The following is a 27,646-nucleotide window of genomic DNA, read 5'->3' as shown; positions in this document are numbered from 1 at the left end:
TCGCTTATTAAAATAATGTAACTTGATAATATTATAGTTCGAATTAAAAAAAAACAATATTGTGAGACACAAGTCACTCGTAATCCAGCGGATGTCGGCCGTCGTCGGCGACCGCGTCTCGCGAACTGTCTCGCATCGTGTCGGTGTCGAGTGTCGGCCGGGCCACGTGTCTGCCGTCGGCACCGACTGATTGTAACGTACTAGTCGGTCTTAATTAATTTCTATATCGTACTTTAACAAAACGTAAATGCAAACTTCAGTTACACTAAAATTATCTTAACGAATAGTAATGGTACCTTCGTCGATAAAATAAAGAGTATCATTCAATTACACCTGAAATGCGTTATGTCTTTTCTTATATAATTCAGTATTTGTATACAACGAGTGAACATTGTGTTAGTTTTTAACCTTCGAGATTTATATGTAAGCAGAATAGCATCAACAAAGAGGTTGAATAAAACAAGATTTTCAAAAATAATGCATTTTTAATCACAGAGCACTTGCGCTAGTTCTGCAATAAATAAATTACCACAACAACCACACACAGGAACTAACTACTTACACCTACTTATTATATACTAAGTGCGCCAAGCACGATCGCTCCGGCGCCGCGAATGTGGCGCGACTGTTGCGCGACTGTGGCGCGACGTCGCGTCGCCGGAGCGAGCGCGCCGCGTCGGAATGTATCGTATCACAAGCGGCGAGCCAAGCTCTACTGTGTAGTAATTTAATCTATAATTACAAATTCTACTAATTACCCCGCATAGTTAAATAGAGAGGCCATTGCACTTAAACATAAATTAAATATATAAAACATCCATTGTCATACCCAACGGAAGGACGTCATTCTCACGACCATCGTTTTTTCGATTGAGATTTTAATAATATGTTCTTTTACTTACGGAAGCTTGACACTTCCACGAAATATAATTTCTTATATCTACGTACTATGTTTAAGTTTTCGAGAGGTCGTGCAGATATATGTTTCGATACATAAACTTATGTACTCCATACAGTGCGTATATAAAAACAAACCACGACCGAGTCGACAGATCATATCTACATTTACGTAGACAACTATTCCAAAATCGGTTTCCGTCAAGACGCATGTTACGTATTCTACGATTACAATCACTCCATCGAGAGACGGTCGTCACGTTCACACAGCAACGTTCGTGCGGCGACTAGTGCTTGGTGAGCATCCCGGACAGGTGGTCAGCGATGGAGGCGGCTGCGGCGCCGGCCAGGATGGAGCGGTGGTTGCCGGGCAGCCGGTGCGTGGCCAGCGGGCCCGAGCACACGGCACTCAGCCCGTAGTCCTCGTCCAGCGCCACATAGTTGTCGCTAGCCGTGAAGAGCGTGACGGGCGCGCCCAGCTTGCCGGCCGGCCGGTAGGCGTCTCCCACCACCAGCTTGCGGTAGAAAGCGGCGGCGGCGGCTGCCAGGGTGTCCACGTCGTGTGTGGTGGCGCCCGACACGAGCGCGGTTGTACGTTTCACGCGCTCCTCCCAGCTGCTGAGCCGTTCCAGTTCCGACGACAACTGCCGACCGACAGATACGTTATATCTCGACTTCTGTTACTCATTTATTACTGCGGAGGACTATAGTTAGCCAACCGAAAAACTAACACCGACCTTGACAGCGTCGACGTCCTTGAAAAGTTGAACGAAATAAGCGAGAGCGTCGGCCTCGTCGGCCTGTGCAGTTCGCGTCACTCGCTTCTTTTTTCCTCGCGTCGTGTGCGTGGCGACGTAGGCCGGGGAGCCGTCCACCAGGACCAAGCGCATCTCGCAACCCGCCTGTGATTTTTATCGATTCGTTTCATTACTATTATATTATTTATTTCGCTATATCGTAGAAACTCCTAATACTAGAAATTATTAAATATTTTTTTAATAAAATAGTTAGGCGGCCACGTGTTGGATAATCATCGCCTTTACACATTGGTTATAAGGAATACACAATATTATAACGATAACCTTCAATAATGCACCACCATACTTGGGAACTAAGACGTTATGACTCTAGTGCCTGTACAGACTGGCTCATGCATTCTTCAAGCCGGATGGCAACAAAACTCATATTTTGCTGTTTGGTTGTAGGTAGAATATTTGAATGGATGGTATCTACCCTGGTACAAAGCCTGGTACAGCCAAACAATTTGTTTAAGCTGTATTTTGACTTGAAACAACAATCGGCATCTACCTGTTCGAGCTGCAAGGCCATCTCGAAGGCGACCCCGGCGCCGAAGGAGTACCCAAGCAGCGTGTACGGCGGCTGCGGCTGCAGCGCGCGCATGTGCGTGACGTAGAAGCGCGCCAACGCCGCCATGTCACTGAGCGGTGCTGCCCCCGTGCACTGCAGACCGTACACCGGGCCGCGCACGCCAGCCGCCAGCCCGCGCAGCGAGTCCACCACCCCCTCGATCGGGTGAACCTGCGAAATTGCGATCGCAAATTTACTCAATATGCATTCGATGAATCAAAGGATAGTTTACAATGCCTCGTTGGAACCGAGCATACTCACCATGAATACGGGTGGCGTGTCGTCGGAGGTCGAGGCGCTCGGTAGTTTGACGATGACCTGCTTGGGAACGAGCTCTCCGTGCACTGCGAACTGCCCGAGGTCTGTGGCAGCCGGCTCCGCTGCAGCCGGTGCGGCCACTGCGCCCTCGCCCTCGCCTCCGAGAGCGCGCAGCTTCGCGAACGTAAGCCCTCTGATCTCCTGCACGCCCAATACGACGTCGTATCCGCGCTCCAGCGTCTGCTTTATTTCAGCACCCATCAACGAGTCCATACCGAGTTCCGCGAGGTTAGCAGAGTCCGACACTTTGCTGGGATCTTTGATGCCTGTAGATCGAGTGAAAGGAATGAGTGATGCCTCAGTATTTCGAACTAGCACGTATGTCCAGTACGATTCGCGTACCGAGGATGTTGGCAACAGCGTGCAAGAGGTCCTGCTGCGGCGCGGCGGCGGCTCGTCGCTTGTCGGCCAGCACCATGGAGGCGGCCACCGCGTGCGGACGCGCCAGCAGCGCCCCCAGCGCCTCCATGCAGGACGAGATGCGCTGCGGAACGGTTCCGCCCACCACCGCCTCGTCGCCGCCCATGGTCTCGACGATCAGGCCCACCTCGCCTATGGCACCCCACTGCACGGCCAGGCCGGGCAGCCCGTCGGCTTGCCGCTGCTCCACGATTCGTTCCATAGCGGAGTTGGCGAGACCGTAATTGCTCTGCCCAGGGTTACCGCGCCCGCAAGACACCGATGAGAATACGACGAAGTAGTCGAGGTCCGGAGTCAACTCACGCGTCGCCACGTCCAAGGCCTTCGTTCCTATGATATGCAAAAGGTAAATATTGTAAAACGACATAGGCAAAAACAGGAGATCTCATATTTTTTTGTTTAATCAATTTTTGTATATATCAATTCTAAGTCTACGAGACGAGAGAATTAGACGGGAACGTAGCAGTCACCGTCGATCTTGGGCCGAGCGACGGCTCGGAAGTCGTCCGGCGTGAGGTTCTCGAGGAAGGCGTCGCGCAGCACGGCGGCCAGGTTGAACACGCCGCCCACGGGCGCCAGCGCCGCCGCCTCGCGCAGCAGCGCGCGCGCGCCGCTCGCCGTCGTGGCGTCCGCCGTGGACACGGCCACCTTCACGCCCTTCTCGCGCCATCTGCGGAGAATCACTGCCACTGACTATCTGAGATCTCACATCCTCGTAGTCTCGGGTGTGTTGTCGGAAGGCGTACCTGCGGATGCACCACGACTGGTATCCGGTGCGTACTCCGCTGCGCGAGTTGAAGACGAGTGCGGTAGCGCCGCGCATCACCAACCACTGCCCGAGTTCCAGACCGAAACCGCCCAGACCGCCTGAGCCAAGAAAGTGAATAACATGAGAGATCTGTGGTCGGCTGCGACGCAAAGACGACGTGAGACGAATGTGTAGGATGCCCACCGACGAGCACGTAGCTGCGCGCGGGGTGCAGGTAGGTGCGCGGGATGGCGGACACCAGCTTGTTCGCCGGGCGCGCCCCGCCCGCTTCCTCCTCGCGCACGCGCAGCAGCACTTTGCCGATGTGTTTGCCCGTCGCCATGTATCTGCGGCAAGAGGTAACTCGTATACGTCTCGTCTTTGAACGTCGTTTCGATTGGATCGCAGCGGCAATCACCTGAAGGCCTGCTCGAGCTGCTGGTCGGTGTAAACAGTGGAAGGTAAAGGACGGACGGCTCCGTTCGCGATACCCTCTGTTACGCAACGCATGACCGCCTGTTTCTCTTCGTTCTCCGAGACTGCGTCGAACAGTGCGTCCAATAGGATGCCGTGGAAGGTCGTATTCTTGAGGAAGATCGCCATGCCCTGTCGCCGATAATAGGTCGCATTAAAAAGATATCTCACCCCAATTCTCGTCTCGTCGAGAGGGATATGCGATCGCTCACCAGCGCCGTGTTATTGGACAGGTCGAGTTTGCCGATCTCGAGGAAGCGGCCGCCGTTGGCCAGACAGCGCACCGAGGCCAGCAGCTTGTCTCCGGCGAGCGAGTTGAGCACGAGGTCGACGCCTCGGCCGCGAGTGCGGCGCTGCACGAGCTGCTCGAAGGACGTGTCACGCGAGTTGCCGATGTTCTCGTCGGGCAGCGCGGGGAAGCGCGAGCGCAGGAAGGCGCGCTTGTCGGGCGTGCCCACCGTGGTGAACACGGTGCAGCCGGCGTGCAGCGCGATGGCGATGGCGGCCTGCCCCACGCCGCCCGTGCCGGCGTGCACGAGCACGGCCTCTCCGCGCCGCATGCGCCCGCGCACTGCCAGCGCGTAGTACGCCGTCGCGTACGCCACCGGCACCGTGGCCGCCTCCTCCAGCGACCTGCACGCACGATAATATATCAGTAATATTATTGATTATTTAATTGTGGAGATAACACTTATATGAGATAACTCATAAGTTTTTTCATATTTTAGATTTCCAAGGTTTTACTTATGTTTGTAATTCATATAACGATATATCATTATTAACGCAGGAACTTATCAAAGTCTGTGTGCTCACCAAGCCGCCGGAACTTCCCAGAGAAAGCCTCGATCGGCCATGACCGTAGTTGCGAGACCTTTCGCCGCGACCATACCCATCACTCGCTTTCCATCCGTCGACCGACCGCTGAACTCGAGACCCAGAATACACTCCTAAAAATTGCGATCGATGAATAAAACAAAATGACAATTTAAACTGGCCAGTAGTTTTGTAAGAACCATCCAGTTCTGACGTACTGATGAGCCATATCATTCTAAGCGGTAAAGGATATCTGTATTTCTCATCACATCAAATTACATTAGATTTATATTCACTACATCCACGTGGTGGTTCCGAGTGCGTGAAAGGTGTAGGCTCACCTGTCCGGCGAGGTCGCCCGGCAAGGCGTCCGGCGGCAGCTTGCCGGTGGCCAACATGATGTCCCTGAAGTTGAGCGGCGCGTAGTACACGCGGCACAGCTCCGAGCGCGCCGGCGTGGGCCGCGCGTGCGCGAAGCGCAGGTCGCTCTCTATCCAGCGCAGCGACGACAGGTCTCCGCGGGTCAGCGTGTTGACGTAGGCGTGCTCCACCTGCGGAACGGTTACATCAATACATAGTCTCATAGCACGCTCGAATGTTATCGACCGATCGATCGATGTTCATACCTGTAGTTGAGCGTCGGTCGTGTCCGCTAGCGGCAGATGTCTGTAGGATCCCCAGACACCGGCGCGCAACACGTTGACTGCGATGTCCTTGCGCACTTGCGACGCGTAGGCAGGCGCATCGGGTGCAAAAGGTTCTTTCGCGTTTGGAAGGAAAAAGACGCGCAATGAGCGCCCGCCGGCCTCTCCGCGCAGACACGTGGCGAGACCCAGCACTCCGGCGCTGGCGGAGCGGGACACCGCGTACACGCGCAGCGGCTCGCTCTCCGCGCGTTGCATGGCCTCCCGTAGGGTCTCCACCCAGGCGTATTTGCCGTCCTCACCGATCTCCACCACGACGCGTTCCTTGGGCAACACGGGGAGGCGCCGCAGCAACAAGTACTCGCAGTTGGCGGCGACTTGACGCGATACCACGCCGAGCCCGGCCTCTTCGATCGTTTTGGCGGCTCCTCTCTCGTCGAGCGCGCCGTGCGGCTCCTCTAGTAGTACCAAACCGGCCTCGCCGAGCGCGGCGGCGAGGTTCGACAGCACCGCCGCGCCGTGCCGAGTCAGGACGTCTGCCGCTATAACCAGATGGCAGTCGGAATCCGGCGGTCCGCTGCGAGCGTCCTTAGTGGTCACCTGAAACCGATACAAAAACTGCGACTTCACTATCGGAGCACTAATATAATTCATAATGTAATAAAACAATAGAACAAACGAGCTACCTTAATGCCATGGGGCTGCATGGGGGCCGCGTAGGGCGCCGGCTGGGCGCCGCCGGCCAGCGAAGTCTCCACGCGCACCTGCGGCTCGTCCTCCAGCACGGCCAGCGCGAGCGGCGCCAGCAGCGCCTCGGGCGCGCGCTCCAGCGCCGCCTCGGCCACCTTGAGGCGCAGCGCGCCCACGTTCTCCAGCACGAGCTGCAGGCTTACGGTGAGCGCGTCGCGCTTCGACCGCGACGTGTCCTCCGTGCCCACCGTGGCGTTGTCGTACGGCAGGAACACGTATTTCTCTATCTTCGGCGCGGCCTGCGCGTTGGCGCGTCGCGGCGCGAGGCTGGTCTTCACGCCGCGGAACTCGACTCCCCCGGCGGAGATGGTGTCGATGTCGCGACGCATGCGCACCGGTATGCTACCGTCGGCGGCGGCGGCGACGGCGGCCGCCTGCGCGGCCGGGTCGATCACGGCACGCTGGAGTCGCGTGGGAAGGTACAGTTCCCGCGTGTCGACGCCGATGATACCGAACTGGAGCATGGTGTCCATGAAGGAGATCCAGTTGTCGTCCCAGGCGAGCGAGCCGGCGGTGCCGCGCGGGTCGGAGGTACGGATGCCTCGGAATATGCCGCCATAGTTGTAGCCGCGGAGCCGCAGCTCCTTGTAGATGTCGTCGGTGACGAGCGGCAGCAGGTCGGGCTCGGCGCGCGCGGGCTCGGCGGCGGCGGGCAGGCGCTCGGCGGCGGGGTCGTCCGCCACGCGCACGAAGCCCGTCACGGCCACGCCGCCGCCCTCGCACACCTCGAACTCGCCCGTGCCCTCCAGCACGTTTATGAGAAAGCGGACAGGCGCGTCCCGGGACATGATCGTGGCGCGTTTGAACTGAACGTTTTCAAGTATCACCGGGGTTTCTTCGACTTTTTTGTTATGTAGTTTCGCCACAGTTCTCCAAACCAGAGTCTGTAATGGAAAAAACGGACGGCACCATGTTAATAAAACCAATTACATATCGTCTCTTATTTTCAGTATAACTCGATACCGATAGCAGCGAGATCTGTGGAGATTACCAGGTATCCCGTGGCAGGGAAGAGAATCCTGCCGTCGATGTTGTGGCCAGCGATGAAGGATTCGTCGGTTTTGGAGAGGTCGTACTCGATGACGTTCTCGCCGGAGCGCGCGGCGCCGTAGTGCGCCACGCTCCACTCCACGGAGTGGTCCCAGCGCACGCGCGATGCCAGCGCCGGCGTGCCGCGCGACACGGGCCACGCCACGGGCGGGTACAGCGCGCCGGGCTGCGGCTGGCCGCCCGCGGCGTGCAGGCGGCCCAGCGCGGACAGCAGGTGCACGAGGGCGTCGGGCGCGTCGCGGCGCACGAGCGGCACGTGCGCGGCGGCGGGCGCGGGCCGGGCGCGCTTGAGCACGGCCTGCAGCAGCGCGTGCGGCGCCACCTCCACCAGCACGGCGCGCTCGGGCACCTCGCGCACGGCCTCGGCGAAGCGCACCGGCGACAGCAGGTTGTTCACGTGATACGCGGCGTCGCTCAGCTTGGCTGGAATACGACCGCCCCGACCGAACTGAGGACTCTCATTTGCAAGAAACTACCGACACTGACGGAATGTCTACGATGGTTTTTATATACGAAACGTTTCCTACGTCGGATCGTACTGTTGGGTGATATTTATTTCGATTGCTCCTCACGTATGCACGATCATTCTAACCTATTTCTGAATTCCATTGGTCCTTGGGCAGCGACGAGGACAGCCAGCGCGAGGTGCGCGGCTTGGGGTTGGGGATGACGCGCTCGAGGCTGCGGCGCAGCTGCGGCGCCGCGGTCGCGATGTACTTGCTGTGGAACGCCACGCCCGAGCTGTTGACGCGCCGCGCGAACACGCCCTCGGCCGCCAGCGTCGCCACGAACTTCTCGATCGACTCCACTGGCCCCGATATCTGTCCGACCACCGGTGTTTTGAATCAATGTCGAACGATTAGTTCACGTTGGACTCTGGGTTGCGATCCGGCTAGCGAGACCGTACCGTGACACTGTCCGCCGCGTTGTGGCACGCTGGTACGATGTCGGGGGGGCAGCGCGCTACGCACTGCTCCCAGGAGAGCCCGACCGCCGCCATGGCGCCGGGAGGCAGTTTCGCGTCCACGATGCTGCGACCTCGCCAGAATGCCGCGAGCACGGCCTGTTCCGCCGTCAGGGTCTCGTCGGCATACGCGCAACCTAGCGCAAATCACTCTTTTAGTATAAGATTTCGTATGCAATCCAGTCGAAAAGATCATTCGATCAATCGAGGTCGCCTACCTATTTCGCCGACCGAATGACCGACGATCCCGTCCGGTCGGATACCGACAGCGCGCAGAACGTCGACGAGGGCGACCTGCACGGCAGCGATGGACACGAAGGACGTGACGACGTTGTCGAAGGCGGCGTCCGGCGCTTCGGACAGCACGTGCAGCAAGTCGATGCCGTGCGGCTTGAGCGCCGCGGCCGAGCGCTGCACGCTGCTCGCGAACACGGGCAGGCGCAGCAGCGTGCGCGCCATGCCGGCCCACTGCGACCCCATGCCCGAAAACACGAACCAGATCGGGCGAGGCTCGCCGCTCTCGATCTCCTGCGCGACACAAATGCGACGTCAGTGACGAGTCGCCGACGGACCGGCCGCGCGGCGGCAGAGGTGGCGACGCTCACCGAGATCTCCTCCACGGGGGAGTCGGCGAGCAGGCGGAAGCCGCGATGCGCGTGTCCGGGCACGTTGTGCGCGTGCACGGCGTCCAGCAGCGCGTGCAGCTCGGCGTCGCGCGGGTGCTCGGCGGCCAGCGCCAGCAGGTCGCGCACGGCCTCCTCGGTGCGGCCCGAGGCCAGCACGAGGCGCGGCGCGGCGTAGCTGGCGGGCGCGGGCCGGCCTGCGCGCTCGGACTCCAGGATGATGTGCGCGTTGGCGCCGCCGAAGCCGAACGAGTTCACCGCCACGAGGCCGCCCTCGAAAGGCGTGTTGCGGTCCACGACCTGTCGGAATATATTTATTTATTTCGCCTTTGCCCTCTCTTTGTATTGTTATAGAATATAGACGATACGAGCCCAATATTTTTTTTCTATTGACCCAAAACGAATGAGTTATGAAGATTTTGTAATATTTTATAAATCGACTTATCCAGAACTCGACTACGACTAATCGAGCAATATTTTTACCTTAATGCGGCCGTCGCTGAGCGCCGGTATGTCAGCGTTGGGCTCCTTATAGTGTAGGTTGGCCGGAATACTGCTGCGCTCCATGGCAACGATCACTTTGGCAATGGAACATAGACCGGAGGCGGGTTCAGAGTGGCCCATGTTAGATTTAACCGAGCCCAGCAGTAAGGGGCCTTTCCGGTCCTTACAGAATAACTCTGCTATCGCATTGACTTCTTGCGGGTCGCCCACCTGAAAGCAACGATCATTCAATACTTAAATGTAGTATATCTATCTAGTAAAATATATTGAAACAATCCCCCATTAGGTTAGCCCAAGCAGTCGGTATCAGAATTCACATTTATTTATGAAAACTACAAAACATAACGAACAATACATTCATAGCATCAAACTAATGAACAAGTATAAAATAATTTAATTACAGCTCCCTTCCCCCCAACTCCCCCCGACCGATTATTATTAGCTAAAGAAAAAATATTGCCTTTAGTTGTTAACCTGTAGTTACTGTTAAACTAAGTTTTAAATATTACCATTATTATCTTAAATGTATTTAATGTATAAATATTATATTGTTATTTTATATTTAAGTATTTATTTTAATTACTAGCATAGACTGTCACAATCAGCGTTGGCTTTTTGGAACCCAACTTGGAAGCCGAATGCTACACCTGTTTAGTACACGATTACTATAAACGCAGCCATACCTTGGTGCCAGTACCGTGGGCTTCAACATAGACCACGTCCTGAGGCCGCAGCCCCGCCTCCGCGAAGGTCTCCGTGGCGAGCTGGCGCTGCATGTCGCCCGAGGGGAAGGTGATGCCCTGCACCTTGCTGCCGTCGGTGTTCATGCGCGCGCCGCGCACGGTGGCGTACACGCGGCGGGCGGCGCCGCGGCGCTGCAGCAGCACGGCCACCGCCGCCTCCGAGCGCACGTAGCCGCGCCCGCTGGCGTCGAAGGCCGCGCAGCGACCCTCCGGCGACAGCATGCTCAGGCGGTGGAAGTTGAGCGAGTTGGCCGGCTTGAGACACAGGTTGGTGCCGGCGACCACTGCCGCGTCGCACTGGCCGGTGCGCATCGCGTTCACGGCCTGCGTCAACGCGAACATCGAGCTCGAGCAGGCGGTGTCGATGGCGTACGAGGGGCCTTTCAGATCGAAAGTGTACGATATGCGATTGGGAAACATAGCGCGACAGCAGCCGGTGAGCGCGTAGCCGTTGATCTTATCCGGGTCGGCCGTCCAGAGCTCCTCGGTCTCCGAGTTGGACACGCCGACGTACACGCCGGTGCGTGAGCCGCGCAGCTCGGAGGGGTTGAGGCCCGCATCGACGATAACTTCATGCGTCAACTCAAGCAGCAGCCGCAGCTGCGGATCCATCAGATGTGCTTGTTTTGCGTGCACGCCAAAGAATGTGGCATCGAAGTGAGCGAGGTCCTTGAGTTTACCATTGCGCTCCGGCAAACCGTGTAAGCCTGCCGAATAATTAAAAGTTTAATTTATTTAAAAGAACTACATTAACTACATTACGCTAATTCTTAATGTCTATTTCTATTTAAGATTTATTTTTGTATACACTACGATTTTTATGACCAAATATATTTTTGTTATGCAAAACAAATAATTGTTCTACTACGTGTGAATAGATTTTATCCGACGGTTTATTATTTTATTATTTTAACTAGTGCCTTGTATAATTGTGTCCGCGCAGTTTATAATTTTTTTTAAATAATTGAAATTCTAAGGTCAATTGGCATGTTTTTAAAGTTTCTACTTGTAATGCGATAACTACTCGGCTACTATAAATATTTTTTTAATTTAATTTTAAGTTTAAAAACGATTTAATCATCCATTGTTAACACAAATTAACATTTTTTTTTGAATACGAAGGTGTGTTTTTTATTTCAGTATTTAATTAATATCAGAACGTTCTAATTATTATTTATTCTCACTCATGTATAATATTTTTTTAAATATAAAATACAAAATATATAAAATATATTTAAAAATATAAAATACAGAGGCCAACCAGTGGCGGGAACAGGGTCCAAGCCACCGGTGGTCAGGGCCCCAGAGAGAGGAACTTCCTCACAATACGCGCCGTGCCGTGCCTTCACCCAGCTGCCTAACGAGAGCCTCTTAAGGTGTTGGTCGAGGCTCTTGGCCATTAGGCCATTCGCTGAAACGACTATCGGCACAATAACTGCTGTATCCACATCCCACATGTCGACAACCTCGTGAGCTAAGTCAAGATATTTTATTTGCTTATCCTTCTCAGCCTTCACGAGATCCTCGTAATAAGGGATGGTGACGTCAACAATTATCGTGCGGCGCTCTGACCGATCTATCACAACTATATCAGGCTTGTTGGCGACAACAGTCTTGTCAGTGATTATAGATCGGTCCCAGTACAGTGTGATATGTCCATTCTCGAGAACAGGGTCGGGCACATATCTGTAGTAGGGTACCTCTGATACCACAAGACCGTATCGAAGTGCAAGTTTTTGATGGATAATCTTGGCCACTTGATTATGTCTGTGCAAATACTCTCCGTTAGCAAGACGAGAACAACCGGAAATAATATGTCTAAGGGATTCACCCGGAGTGTGACACGCCCGACATATGTCCACCGTGCCATCCCTCACAATATACTTCCGGTAATTATTCGTCATGATAACTTCGTCCATAATTGTACAGACAAAACCTTCGGTTTCACCGAATAGGTTGCCGAACCGTAGCCAAGATACGGACGCCATAAAGTCCACATCGGGTCCATGAAGGGCCCGATAGAAGCGTCCGTGTAACTCCTTGCTCTTCCATACCTCCTTGCAGTTCTCAGTACTTAGTACTACAGGTTTGCGCCAGTTCTCTTTGCCTAAGGAGAGCGGAGTTAGCCCCTTGTCCATTGTAACTACATCTCGGTGCATATCCAAGTCAGTGTGGAGAAAATACTCCCTGAGTTTGTATACCTCACGGTTATGTAGGGTCTGGGCATTTAAAAAGCCACGGCCACCACATCTCCGTGGGATATACAATCTCATCACCGAAGACCGAGGATGATGCATCCGATATGCAGTCAGCAGGACACGGACTCTCCTATCCAAGGCGTCTAGTTCTTTTTGAGTCCACTTGAGTATGCCGAAAGAGTACATCAAGACCGGCATGACCCAACCATTGAAGGCGCGAACTTTATTGCCACCCGACAAAAGACTTTTGAGTACTTTTTTCAGGCGACCAAAGAAACGCTCTTGCAGTGATTGTTTCATGTCGGTCACATTGATGCCTAACGCTTCAAACACACCCAAGTATTAGTATGATTCGTTTGCGGACAGTGATCTAAAGTTTATGGAATCTGAAAGTTGTAATCCGTCAGATTCCATAATCTCTCCTCGCTCTACATGCATAACCGCGCACTTGTCAACTCCAAATTCCAATTTAACAGAATTACTAAAAGTTTCTGTTACCTTTAGTAACTCCATTAGTTGTGAATCTGAAGGTGCAAAGAGCTTTAAGTCATCCATGTAAAGTAGGTGGGATATTACTTTACATCCTCTCCACAAACGATAGCCTAACCTTGAACTCTCTAACAGAGTACTTAGAGGGTTCAAGGCTAAACAAAACCACAATGGACTCAAACTATCGCCCTGGAATATTCCCCGCTCAATCCTTATCGGTTCGTCATTACCATGAATCGTTCGGCATCCTGGATAGCAAAGGACTGTCCGCCATTGCCCCATACATGATCTCAAGAAACTGCATAGAGTTGTATCTAATTTATACAACTCCAACACCCTCAAGAGCCATGTATGCGGCACGGAATCATAGGCCTTCTTATAATCTATCCAGCATGTCGACAGACTATTTCGAAAACGACGAACCTGTTGGCTAATGGTCATATCAATGAGGAGTAGCTTCTTAGTGCATCGTGATCCACCCCTATATCCATTCTGAGAGACAGACAAAATACTATTATTCTGTATGTGACTATTAATCTTATCTGTCACTTTAATTTTCGGTAGAGTCCACATTATTGTTGATATATATTTATTCATGTTTGTATATACGTATATTTTATTATGATTGGTCTTAAAATATCTGTTTTACACTTTTTCAGGTTTAAAACTCAGATTTAAACTATTTTACATAAATTTCTTTAAATAATTATTATTATTATTTGTCGTGCCAATGTAAGCTGTTGCGCCGCGTGGGTGACGCCGCTAAGTGCAGACGATTATGTCAAGTGCAATGCAGGCGCGGAGGATCAATACCTCTATATGAAAAAATAAACAAATGCGTTCCGATCGCGAGTATCGAAGTCGTCATATGAGAAATAACGCTACTTAGTCTCCAACGCGAAAATGCGATCACTAAGTTTTCTTATATATACATATATACACACACTTCAGAAAATACTACGATTTAACACCACTATTAAATTTTCTTTCATTACTGTTCTGACCAATGTGCAGCCTATTTTGTCCTTTTTATGAATGTATATTTGTATGTTATTCAACAGAAACGAACACATTTAAAAAAAATAATGATGACAAAGTTTTTACCCATTTAAAAAGCCTCAAGTGTTCTAAAAAAAAATAGCTTATTGTTTGGACGATGAACCTTTTTTATAATACCAACATTACGTACATATAACAAAACTTGTAAAAGACGGACTTGTTTAATTTGAATCGGATTGATTACGTAAAACGAGATGGCGCGCAGAATGGCGTAAATAACACTTTTCCTGTAGTAGTGTGTGTATTCCCAGCGCAAGAGATCATTTGTTTTGCTCTTCGTATCTCTCATAGATGACTCAATCCGAAGTATCCTCATATTTACTATTGTTTTTTTTCCTCGCAGTTTAAGGAAAACAATTTAAGGATATTTCGATGGATAAATAGATCTGGACTTACATTGACGCGTTCCTATTTATTTACGTATATTTCGAGTCCGCGGTTAAGGGTTTATGTGTGGCATAATTAGATGGTAAGTCCACCGTAAGCATTCATATATTTTTTAAGGAAATCGAAATTTGCTGTTCTAGATCAGCTGGCAGTCCCAATCGAATAACGTTCTTACTAATATTATTAATGGAAAAGAACCCTGTAACTGCTTTTGTTCCACAGCTAATATATAGAATATATTTTTATGTAATTTATGAACAGAGTTTAGCCCCAAAATAGGACATAGGCTTGTTTTTTGTTATTAATCCTTCGAAGAGGTACAATGATGGAAAAATGTTTGGAAGTAAGTCTTTCATTTTGAAGTCGCCAATGTTCAAACGAATATATAGGCAATAAAATTTATAAAATGTGATTAAAAGGATTTTTGTAAATAATAACAGTAGTATTTACGAATAGGGATGACGCACATACCGTGCGTTGTTGCCGTTTGTTTTTAAATATAGAAATGTGGAAAACAATATTTTGGCTTTTGACAAATCACAAACAGGAATTTCGAGATTTGGTTTAATTAGGCCTCAAATAGGTTACTCCAATAGGGAATGAAACTCATAAAATTAAGTATGTATTCCTAGGTTTAGAAAAAAGAATGTGAATGTGAAATGTCTTTACTTCCTTCTTAATCGTTTAAATATTTTTTACCGCAGTAATTTATGCCAGAGGTCAGTTTTAGAAAGAGTTACTACTAACTTCTACCTAGCTAAAAAGATCTGCCTTGTCTAGACTCGCTAAAACAGTTTTCGGAAAGAGTTTTTCAATTGTTTTCGTTTACAATATTATAATAAAATTTAAATACGTAAGCATTAGTTCCATAAATATAGAATATTACCAACTAACGAACAATGACGAAAATAAATTGAATAAGAGAAGCCCTTATTATGCTGAGAACATTGGCTCGCGTTCACAATCCGTCGGCTGAATTACACTACAATACACATCGCAACGATCCGAACATCTGCTATTACTGACGACATGGACACGAAGTGAACAATCGGCACATTGACTTCTGTTTTTTCGGAAATACATTTAAAAAAATACACATACCGGGAGTCCAACGTCGGTCATCAGCGGTGACGAGGTCGACCCCATCAAAAAGTTGTTGTGCAAACTCCTCGATATTATTGGATTCGGGAAGGCGACCCGATAACCCAGTCAATACGATGTCGTCCGACTCCCCTGCTCGACTTCCGTTCATCACCGCACCCGGCATCTTCACCTTCTGATGTGATATTCACCGCGCTAATGATCTGTAACCAAACGAACACTTGGGTATAAGAACTGGTCGTAATGAAGTACTTAAAACTATACGAAGACTGCAGGTCGACGTCCTCTCACCGTGGTTTGGAAGCCGTATGATTAGCCGTGGAAGCTATCGGTACTCAATACTCAAACGAAAAGCGACGGACGGTGGGGCAGCGAGCGGGGTAGCGAGCGGACGTCGAGCCGCACGCAAGGAAGTGCACGCGTAAAATGAAGCTGCGGCGGCGCGACGTACGGTTAAAAGGGCGCGATAGTGGGGTCGCGACCCGGCTTACGTTTCCATGAGACCCTGACTGTCTTATCATCTCGCAAGGACGACGAAGGTCGATGAATCTTCTTTGCTGAACTCGTCCTCCGCCTAACTTCTATTAGTTGAGCGTGAGAAGAGATTACGTATTCTAAAATTTGAGGTAAGCGATGTCCGATTCGACCTTCGTACGATATCGCCGACGTCAATCAGACTCTTGACCCCTCAATTACCGACGCATTTCATAACATATAACATAAGTCTATCAATCGCACCCAACATACTAACATGTGCGGCTACGATACCGTCGCCAGGTAGTCGCCGACTGCTTCCCGTTACAAGAAAGAGCAAAGTGGGGCAGGGACGAGGCACTGAAGGAGCGGCGGTCTCACAATAGCGCTCTTTGTGCGCCAATTGACGCGGGCCTCAGAGGCTCGTCGTCGGGCCCGCTTGCCTGTTTCTACGAGAGACGAGATCAGGACATGTCTGTATCTGTTCATCACTGCATTATTATGATAATTATTTCAGTGTTGCATTATGATATGGCTTATATAAGTAGTTGATACTCTTTATCTAGATATTAACGCTAATATAATATTTATCACATAGAGTCTACTTTGTAGTGACTAACACTCTAGAATGTGCGCAGTACGTTCTATGTACATGACGTCTTTACTGAGTTCAAACATTGTTTTTAACATGTAAATAGGTTTACGTCTTCTATATTTTCTCTTTAAGTTATTTCAATTTCAATATAATACAATATTAGGTAACTAAAATGGTTTTCAAAATTTTAGTTGGCAACGTTTGGTACAATTGGGGCGTCATCCGAAGAAAACAAAGTACTGGCAATAATTATTGTATTGAATATCGAGTCGACGGGCTCGGCGGACTGCGCTACGACGAGGCAATTATAATATAATGATGACGTCATAACACCAATGCATTGTTATTTTTTCATGAACCGGTTCCCAGCTTAAAAAACACTGGGAAATAATCAAATTGTTTATGATTTGGTAGTAAAAATTATTTTTGAAAGCATTGTACGTTAATTATATTAGTTAAAAACACGGGCGCTATACATATTTACATACATTAGGTAAGTATTGATTGTAACAAAGCCACAAAACTATTTAGGTTATGCTTATACTTCGAGCGGATAGAATAAGAGGACAAATGATTGAAAACAGAAAATAAACATTCTACCTCATATTATTAACCAGTATTTTATGGAAAATCCTACGAAGGAAAATCACAAGGAAACCTGTAGATATTTAATGTCTCGAGGTACTGTTTACGTTAGAACATTTTATATCATTGTATACAGCGACGCTAACACTCGTAGAAGCAATTCGTGAGACTGGTATTGGGTAGCAGTACCGACAAGTTCGCGGTCATGTTTCCCCGGAAGCGCAGAGAATAAAGCAGCACATCTGTGAAACAGTAACGACAGAATTGGACCTCGAGAGTCGGAACAAGTTGCATAATCGTAATGACGCTGTCTCCCCGCGCGTGTTTGCACTTGGAAAGGTCGCCCTTATCTGCGATAGCGAAGATCGCGGGGTCAGAGTCGAATCGCATCACACCTTACCGTCGGTATCTGGTGTTGGACTCTAGAGTACCTATTTGTAACATTCTACGTCTTATATTATATCCAATCCAAAAAACTCTAAAAATGATGATATTACTAAAGAGATTCATCAAGATTTGCTTTACTTTAATTGTCATTATAAATAGATACAGATCTACGTAGTTGTCGTTGTACAGACAACGCTCAACATTTTAACCCAAAACATTATTTTGAAACCGTCTGAAATATCGGATTGCAATTCATTATAAATCCACTCCATCACTGATTCATAGCAGTCTCAACTAGCTCTTAGTTCGACCGATAGATTACAAGATAATATTATGTTAGTTAAACCTACTGCGGAAAATTGTCTCCATTATCAAACTCGATGCAGGCGCGAAAACGGCTTATTCAAATTGTTGTGTCTGCGTATATTACATATCGCTAATAATGTTCAATTGACCTTTCCGTAAATATATAACGGATAACGGTAACGTGTGATTACTCGGCTCGCTGTCCATGCGCCTGCTTTAATAACGTTAAGCTCGCGGAGTACCGAGCCAATGTCCGTCATCTATAAAATGCGTTAACAAAACGTCATAGGGATAATTGGTACGAAGCATTTCAATTAGCTTATATGCTATACCATGCATTTTTTCTTGTTTTAGGTTCCAATTTTCGTCTCACCGCTTATCCCACAACAAATTAAAAACGTGACAGTTTAGTTCACCTCATCTGTATGGAAAACTATATTTTTTTAAAGTATTGTCTGATTTATTAATAATTAGGTACTAATAATTATTATGGTATAAAACATAACTTCCGATTGTAACTGTTGATTGAGGTATATCGCGTATTTAATATACCACAAATTTAACTTCGTATGTAGAGCTCCAATCAACATTCTAGTCAGATTCCTATAAGAAATCGGTCCGTCGTAGCTATTGTTGATATTGGAATTTGTATTCACTGATGTTCCTACAGAATACATCAAAATAATTATGGGGCAAGATCTACAATGGGGTTAGATCGTAACGATCGAGTTTCCCGCTGATTGGACCACTTATGATAATGAAAAAGCTTAACTATTGGGTTTCATGAAAATTAATCTTTTAAAATAGAGATTCATAAGAGCCTATATGAAAGTATATTTTGATTGCCTGTAAATTATAAGTACAATAAATTGTACATTACAAGTACAATAAATTGTACATTACAAGTACAATAAATTGTAAGTACAATAAATTGTATTTCAAACAGTCCCCAAAAAGTTTGATCTAATATTTAAAAAAGCGGCAAGTGCGAGTCGGACTCGCCCATGAAGGGTTCCGTAGCAGCAAGTAACAAGGTCTATGTTTATGATTTTTTTTTTTATTTCAAATCAAATCAAAATCAATTTATTCAAGTAAACGTTTTTGAATCGTCGATATTTAAATACTACGACAGTTTCGGAAAGCAGCTTCCAGCGAGAAGAAACGGCAAGAAACTCGCATAGTTGTTCTTTTCAAATAAACAGATTTACAACGCTGTTTTTTATAATAATTACTGTCCTGTGATGGAACGCGAGCCTAAATCCAGGCGTTTTTTTTTTAAAGTATTCTTTTAATGAATAATAAGATTTATTTAGTCTCAATAAACTTTTTAAATTTAGTAAATGGTATATTTCCCGGTATCTTATTATACATGCGTATACCATTGCCCAAAAACTTTTTCTGTACCGTATGCAAACGGAAAGTAGGGGTTACAATTATTATCCTCTTAAGCTATATCCTCTATGGTCCTGTTTTTTGCCTTTTGTCTACGGAACCCTAATAATAAAAGCGTTGCGTTAAGGAGTAAACGAAATTGTGACAATTGTTCTCGTATTTAAACTTGTCGTATATCGCTTGCGTTTCTGTGCAAATAAAATACGTTACATCAGTAACGGAACCTGGATTGTCGTTTGTAAGAGACTTGTCCCAGCTGAGGTTTATTTAAATTATAATTATCAAGTTTACTTTAAGATTTGTCACGGAAGAACACAAGAGAATCTCTCCTCTCTATTAGAGAGGGCTTGAATCTACTAGGCGCGTACATATCCGTCCATTACGTCCACGCCTTGCTTTAGAGGAATATACTTTTTTATTTAAAGTGTGCATCTAGATCCACACTTTAAATATTGCACCCGGACGAAGGCAGTACTAACAGTTCACATATAAACAGGCAGCATCAAAGGCAATAAACAAGTTAAGTAGGATGTTAGATAACATTACGTTACTGTACAAGTTTTGCTATTCTTATTCTATGGAATTCCGGTTGTTGTTAAGGTTACAAAATTACCTACACAATTGGAGATATCCAAAAATAATAAAGAATATTTAAAAATTATAATGGTAGCCCTGTCCTACCTTTACTTTCATAAAACTGAAATTTCACGAGAATGCATCCGATCTAGGCAATACAATTGATAAATATGAATGAGCAATCCCTTATAAAAACCTGTCTGGAAGGTATTTTTATTAAGAATATTAAGAGTATGATGTGACAATGCTCATAATAGAACCGAAATCAATACAAAACGAACGTATAACAACATTAGTTGTATAAAAAGTTGTAGTTAAATCAGTTCAGTTATTTTTTTTCTATATTGTATAGTATGTAAAGCATTGTTTTTAGATGGTATATATTTACATATAGCATTATGAATTTTATATTTACGTTTAAAAGCTTATTTTTTGTCCTTTAACTGTACTCAGTCGTAAGAGTGTAAGTTAGCGACGCGCCGCGCCGCGCAGCTGCGCGATTATATCGCGATAGTACTAACCTGAGGTACTGTATATTACAAAAACATAAGAGGACTCATTCATTTGTTTACCAGATTTACGTAAGGACCTCCTATAAATATTGTATGGATAATAGTTTTTGTATGCTTATCACTTCTTTACGTATCAATGAAAAACGAAGATTCAATTCAGTGGAGTGGAGACGGTGAATGGAATGGAAGTCGATAAAGGCGATAGTCTGTGTCAGCTGGTCGATGACGTCACGCCACTTGATCTACGCACCGCGAATCATCAAACATTACCACGAGCAATATTATCTTTCAAACATTTTTTTTATCAAAACTATCGTTATTCTTTCCGGCTGCTTTAACTGCACATAAGTTAAATTTATAAAAAGGAAAAATATCTTCAAGGTAAAATAATCAACTGGTTTGAATTACATTGTTAGTTGCAGTTGTTGAGCTCTACTTGACGCCTGTAGCGAGTTCGAGTAGCGAGAGCGAATCGTGAGTTGTGACAACCAAGCCGGCAATCTGTACCCAATCAGCTGTTTATGTTTGTAGGTAAATAAATTATAAAGATCGGAACAAAATAGAATAATTCAAAAGTTTATTTTTAATTTACTGTGACAAATTGTGAATCAATCTTACGGATAGCTTTCCTAATCGGTAATCCTACAAGTTATTAAAATAAAATACTGAATTAGTATAGTATGGACTTCGAGAGTGAATCATTTATTAAATAGGTATTATATATCTTATCAAATGAGATGGTTAAATCATTCATTAGCTTTTACAAACAATTATTTGGGGTTGAGTATCTAAGCATCTTGAAAAAATATTTGACAAACTAAAGGCATGCCTCCTGAATAACTAACCATCCCTCAATATGCTATTGCTGGTGGATTGACTTGCCGCCACCATTCTGATTTTTGACGTACTCGCTTGCTCAGAGATCCCTAAAGTCTGAGTTAAAGATCTATTCTATTCCGCACATTCTTATATTAAATTATATTCTATATTCATACACCTATCACTATATTCGTAAAGATTTATATATTAAATGCATTGCAACATGCTTTGATGTAATTTATATAAAATTCAAATAAAAGTTCGCGTTGTATTAGAATGATCATAATAATCATCCCGAACCCAAAAATAATATTAACCTATTTGATCGTATGTTTATAATATTTTATGATGAAATATTAAGTAAAAATTGAAACTACTTACTCAATAATTACAAAAATGCGAATGCTGAATGCGGTCTTAGACCTCAGCTCTTCAGCAGAAAGAAACAACTTAATGGTAAGGGAATTCAAACCACTACCATTAACACTCGTATTAAAAGTAAACAATGCAATAGCGTAGCGCTGTAAGGATTCGTACTTATCGACCGACAGTCGATCTTTTATAATACGAATTCGTAATAGAAATTATCAAACGAAACGTCAAAGCAACGCAGAACTGCGGCACGACTGTGAGTCAGGAGACGGTTCCTTGCGCGAATATCTAACGAGGGGCGTGCGGGGCCCGGGGCGAGGCACGTTGCTATGGTGCGAGATCAGGCCACGTGCACGCGGCCAATGGCGGGCGACGGAGCTCCGCGGCTCGCACTCCCCGCGCCGGCCACGCCGCGCCGTCGTGTCGCATCGCTCGACGCTCACCGAGTCGGCCGCGGCGGTCGGTCGTCCGAGACCGGTGACGAATCACCTGCGCCTCGGCTGACCGGCCGGTCCGTACGGAATCCTCGGCCTCCGGCCTCACGAGACGACCGGTCACCGTACTCGCAAAACAGCTTGCACGCTAGCGACATGCACTTGTCACTCTAGTATTGACATCGCCTCTTTATGAACTTTTGTTAAAGATGCCTTCATCGGTATCAATATCAAGTTTATTTATTATTACAAAGACAAACTTTATGCGTGACTGTATACAAGTAGCTTATTATTATGTAGTTTTTTTTCAGTTAATTTCAACTATTAAACATTGCGAGAGTGTGTGTAGTGCGAATCAAGAAAGCGTTTTTCTTTGTCGCTAATCTATTTGTAGTTATACTAATACGGCGAAATGTTATAATTAAATCTTAAAATAAATATTATATTAACAGGAAGGCATCTAATGAAACTATTTTTAATTGACTACAATAACAATGTTGGAGTACAATTGCATATGAACCAGTGGTAAATAAAAAAGCTTAAATCGGCACCTTTGGGCATCGATTGACTCGCCACCACCCTAACACCGTAACACTTATCCATTGTGTATTGAACGCAAATACGGATTAGGTAAGAATAAAATAACAAATATCTATCTGCAAGTATTGTTTGTGATATCAAAACCTGGTTTATTCGTCTTCGGCACGGATCGAAGAGGCTACGGGATATTGCCGATATAACGTTAATAGATGGCGATTAAAGAAACTTCGCCAATAATTCGTTATTTTCGAAAGATAAAAATTTAAAAGATAAAAATGAATACCGTGAGTTATCTTTAGAAACCAGAATATGTTGTCGTTGACTATTTTTAGAAATTTTCATGCGGTCACAATTCAGTCACACATTATGTTCGTGTAACTACAACTATTTCTGCAGCGTACGCAATGGAACCTTTATATACTCGTATATGCTCGACTTAGTGAACGAATATCACCACGAATTTAGATAATCACATATGGCCTATGACCATCTGGAATCATGTAAGTACTTTTCAAACGGTGAAAGTATTCTTAAATAGGTACTTCGATTGCGGAGATTACTTTCGGAAGGCTAACTCACTAAATCTCAAACTCACAAAATTGCGTTATAGTATCTATATACTATATATTCTATAATCTATAATATACCTATGTATATTATAGATTATAGAGATATTTATAATATTAACATATGTCCGCGGCCACTAACATATTATTTTACGGATAAATAATGAAAATCGGTTTACAAATAACCTTTAGTTTTTTAATTATGTGTAATAGATTAAAAAAGTTATAGAGTTTGCCTTAGAAAAAAATGTTTGTTCTATTCTGTGGAGTGTTAGTTCTGTGTCTAACATCCCATTGAACGATTTTCTATGGGCCTTTTTAAGACCTACAATTTTTAGTAAATATTGGATGCAGCTCCTAAGGTTTGGCCAGCGATAGCCATACGAGCGAGGGAAAACAGATTTTTGTATAGAACACCGTCATGTTTCAGCGATTTAGTTCAAAATATTTACAAATGATATATAAAAACCGTTCTCGGTTATCGCTCTTTCTATTTCTCAAAACCGGAGATTCGCATTAATATTATTTATTTGATTCTGAAATTATTATGTATTATCTATAGAAATCTGCAAGACAATGTTACGAAGTATGAAAGAAGACGCTTACATATGGACACATATGTATGGATCTGTATATTGCACACGATGATCTTATGTTATACAAACATTATATATTACGAAGGTTACATCGTTCAATATTCAATCGCAATAAATAAATATTATATACATTTTGAGTGCCTACATAAATATTTGTTTGAAATCAATATTTAGTTTGTTGGAACGACAGTTATTCTATGTAATAGGTTGGCGGACGACCAATGGGTAACCTGGTGGTAAGTGGTCACCACCGACCGATTAGCATACGCTAAGAAAAAATATATATAATCATTCTCACGGCGATCTCTTCTGGCCAATATTCAATTAGCGATCGTTGGGCCGGCGTTGCTCAGATGTGTATGGGCCACAGTGATGAATGAGTGCTGTTGCACGTTGACGTATCATGACGTTCATGCGGCATTGGCCGTTTGATGACGATAGGTGTAGAAGCTACGTATTCCAACCGCTGTAATATATTTTACAGCAAGCGATCTTCATAATAATATAATTTTAAGGGATTAAAATATACGCTTCCTTACACGAAACCTTTTATATCTATTTCATACAAACAACGAATTCTAAAAAGTAATTATAAACTCATGCGCAATACAACCTGCAAATTGACGCGTAACAATGAATTGAACAGTTGGCCGACGTGTGGCGTGTGGCCGTAGAGTAGAGCAGTAGAGCAACCACAGTCCTTCGAACCTCTAAGGAATACATCGTATCAGTAAAAAGTTGTAAAATTGTCTGTCTAAATCTCATTGTCATTAGTATCTAAAATGGTTGACAGTATGCCGGAAGGCTATGTTCGAGTGGGGTATATGCCGGGGGACTCTGTAGTAACGATTAAACGCATCTCATAATATATGATATGTATCTAATAACATAATGTATGTATCGAAAAATGGAAGACACATAATTATTTTCTGATAAACAATAATAATGTAAATAGATATGAATTTCGCTCAACGAATTGCATGAGATAAAGTATACTATAATCAAAAATCATATTCTAACTATAATAATATAAATTGAGATGTACTTTATAATTTTTAGTTGTATTCGGTTTATACTTTATTTAAAGTTACATGATTGAAGAACGTTGGAAGCGAACATAAGTAAAAGTAATAAGACTATCAAAGAAAAACTACATCGTATGCTGGGACATATGACATTTTTATAATTTAGAATTAATGTGTTAAACTGAGCTCTCATTATAATAATGACTGACTCATTTTAACATTTTAATTCTAAGTTATTTAATATCTTACAGATTGAATTGTTATTTTACCTATACAGATTGAACATGATTATTTAAATACGCGACATGTATCGAAAACTTAATGTATTATTTTCAATTTCATAATGGTCAAAACTTGACAAGAAATATGATAAAGCAACTGAGATGTGACAATGGAAATATGAATCAATTATTACAGTTTTTCAGTTTGAAGTTTAAAACAAAATGAATAGTTCAGTCCATGAATCAAACGGAACTGTAAAGACATAAAATTTATTTTAAATGGATATGGATAGACGTTCTTTTATCAGAAGCAAAGGTACAATCAAAATGTTGGCCAGAAGTCATTAGATCATTTGCGTATCTAAGAAATAGATCTCAATGACCTAATGCCGTCGAGAGAATACGCACCGGCTTTGGTATGAATGTTCATGCTTTTTGACAACCCTTAATTTTCGCAAATAACTTAATTGCAAATAATCGAAACTTCTATAACAAAACTAGGGAGCGCTGTTCGTGCCCCTATCAGACTTGCATTAGGATTTTGTCTGGAGACTCTTAAGCTTTCTTATCATCATCACTTTACTTAATATCACTTTCCGAGTGTCCAAACAATTGATACCTTAAATTTTACCACAAGTTTGTACATAACTTATGTAACAAACCCGGGTGGGTACCTGGGTTTGTTAGGAAAAGAAAAGACATCGCGAACGGCCAAATGGGACACCTGATGGTAGGTGGTCACCACCACCCAGAATCATTGGCGATGTATTAGCCATTGCTTACATCACATCAATGCGCCATGAGTATTTTCTAAGTGTTCGAATTGTGTGGTTTTGCCTGTGTTCTAGTTTGTTGGACAGACTTTCCTTGTAAATGTTTCGTATCAAATATAAGTTATATTTATATGATTTTCAACCACAATTGTCATAAATAGTATCCTTCTTTTCTTTTTCATTTGTTTACTTTTACTACGCGCTGTATCGTGCTACTTTTGCTACACTTTATGTAGGTATATAATGTCTAATTATTATTTTTTTATTTCTATTAATTTAAAATTATTATTTTTCCGGTATTCTTTGCATTCACTTTTAAAACTTGCATTTATTTACGGCTGTTTAATTATAAATGACATTATGAATTATAATACGTAATTATGTAACGTATTTATTTATATAATATTCTTATTATTTTATATAACTATAATTATTTTTTATTCATCACTTTGTCACGGCTCGTCACAGCCACAAAGGGTACCATTAAAAATCAGCGTTGCGTTTTAACCCAAAATAAAAGATGAATGGACCTTTTCGGGACATATCACGATTGCAGACATCATGAGTTAAGATTTTGTTTGTTTATTTATATAAATTTGTTATGTATTTTTATTCTTTTTTAATTTTTTAGTTCTTTTTTTGTTGTTTTCTTATAGTAATTAGTTAATGTTTAATTTTCTATAGTTTTTTTTTCTATTTTTATTTTTTTATTATTTATGTTTGTAATGTATGTTTGTCCTGAATAAACATTTTCTTATTCTTATGCTTTCAGATACACCCAAATAAAATGAGACGCCTAAGTTTAATTTTAAAGTGGGTAGCGAAGAGTTTGTTAAGGGGATTTCTGGTTTGTGTATATATTTTTTTTGTATTAGTCTTTTCAGACTGGCTAGGGCGTAGATAGAGGGGAAGGAGTTTTATACATTTATATATGTATCACTTTTTATACAGACACTCCAATCGACTATGATCTCATTTAGCTAGATTTTAAATGTCTCTTATTCTTCTTGATATTTTGCTTTGGTTGTGGTATAATATTTAGTATGCAAATTTACATATACAGATAACAATAATATAAACAATAATGTTATATATAACTATTGTTCTGTTAAACGGATTTATATCTATCGATAAGATATTCTTACCGTAAAAAAGTAGATTATAATTGAAATGTAAATTATTCCGAACGAAATAACAATTACAACGAAACTGTAATGATTATTTTAATTACAAAAGTCAGTTCCAGTGTATCGTATCAATTTAGTAGCTGTTGTATAATGTGTGTTTTCGTCACTGGCGATGTTTCCGTAAGGTCGTGGCAATGTCAATTTATCCATTTAACCTAACGAACGAATAACTTTCTTCTCAAACCGTTTTCTTTGATAAATGTAGTGATCACTTTGTAATATTAACGGTTATTTTTTGTAGAATAATCGTGACAAATACTCAATTTTGATAACGACTGCTCGGCGGTCATGTATCTCTTATGAGAGTGGCTTGGAACTTATTCACCATGCTGCTCTGTTGCGGGTTGTGTCTCGAGATGAATTCTAAACACGATTGATGCACATACAAACTCAGTGGTGCTTACGCGTACTTGAAACTGCGATCTTCGATCGATATCCTGTGGGTCATCTCGTATCTTATATGTAATGATATAAATGAATTACTCATTTATTCTAAAATCTAAAAAACGTGATAACTCAAAATGGTTCACTTTTGCATCATTCATATGGGGGTTCAAATTATCGCAAATAGTCACTCCTATCACCTCCTAACGGAAATACGTCGAATTACCAATAACCTGTATAACAATATGAATGACCTCGACCTCGACCGGAGCGCTGTCACTCGATGACTTAGGAAAATGATTTCGCCAACTTTTAATTTTGCACGTTTGCTGTCTTTAATACCTATATAATA

At 44.4% G+C, this 27,646-nt stretch overlaps 1 protein-coding gene across 2 annotated transcripts; it reads right to left on the bottom strand.

The window, feature by feature from the left end:
* Window positions 1–465: 465 nt before the first annotated feature.
* Fasn1 (Fatty acid synthase 1) lies at window positions 466–21,848 on the bottom strand. Of its 2 annotated transcripts, none has more exons than XM_026644159.2 (23): window positions 21,578–21,848; window positions 15,551–15,753; window positions 10,257–11,023; window positions 9,553–9,783; window positions 9,052–9,369; window positions 8,665–8,974; window positions 8,390–8,583; window positions 8,075–8,303; window positions 7,424–7,905; window positions 6,369–7,316; window positions 5,665–6,282; window positions 5,380–5,589; window positions 5,039–5,172; window positions 4,438–4,858; window positions 4,170–4,357; window positions 3,956–4,098; window positions 3,750–3,870; window positions 3,474–3,673; window positions 2,926–3,333; window positions 2,527–2,849; window positions 2,206–2,436; window positions 1,635–1,799; window positions 466–1,541 (listed from the first exon to the last, which is right to left on the bottom strand). In XM_026644159.2, the coding sequence occupies exons 2-23, from the start codon at window positions 15,714–15,716 to the stop codon at window positions 1,185–1,187; spliced, it is 7,164 nt and encodes a 2,387-aa protein (XP_026499944.2). In that variant the 5' UTR covers window positions 15,717–15,753; window positions 21,578–21,848; the 3' UTR covers window positions 466–1,184. The 2 variants fall into 2 exon arrangements, with proteins under 2 accessions (XP_026499944.2, XP_026499946.2); XM_026644161.2 differs by lacking the exon at window positions 21,578–21,848 and adding an exon at window positions 15,842–16,213.
* Window positions 21,849–27,646: the final 5,798 nt, after the last annotated feature.

Source organism: Vanessa tameamea, chromosome 16 (assembly GCF_037043105.1).
Source record: "Vanessa tameamea isolate UH-Manoa-2023 chromosome 16, ilVanTame1 primary haplotype, whole genome shotgun sequence".
NCBI lineage: Eukaryota > Metazoa > Arthropoda > Insecta > Lepidoptera > Nymphalidae > Vanessa > Vanessa tameamea.
Note: the sequence above shows the minus strand (reverse complement) of the source record. Positions and strands in the feature narration are given on the sequence as shown.

What these genes read in the sequence shown, in the direction of transcription:
- Fasn1 (XM_026644159.2), bottom strand. Translation starts at nt 15,716, where the DNA reads ATGCCGGGTGCGGTGATGAACGGAAGTCGAGCAGGGGAGTCGGACGAC. An exon ending in TCATTCGGTCGGCGAAATAG is followed by an intron (nt 8,584 to 8,664) that starts GTAGGCGACCTC and finishes GATTTGCGCTAG; the next exon opens with GTTGCGCGTATGCCGACGAG. An exon ending in CAGCTCGAGCAGGCCTTCAG is followed by an intron (nt 4,099 to 4,169) that starts GTGATTGCCGCT and finishes CTCTTGCCGCAG; the next exon opens with ATACATGGCGACGGGCAAAC.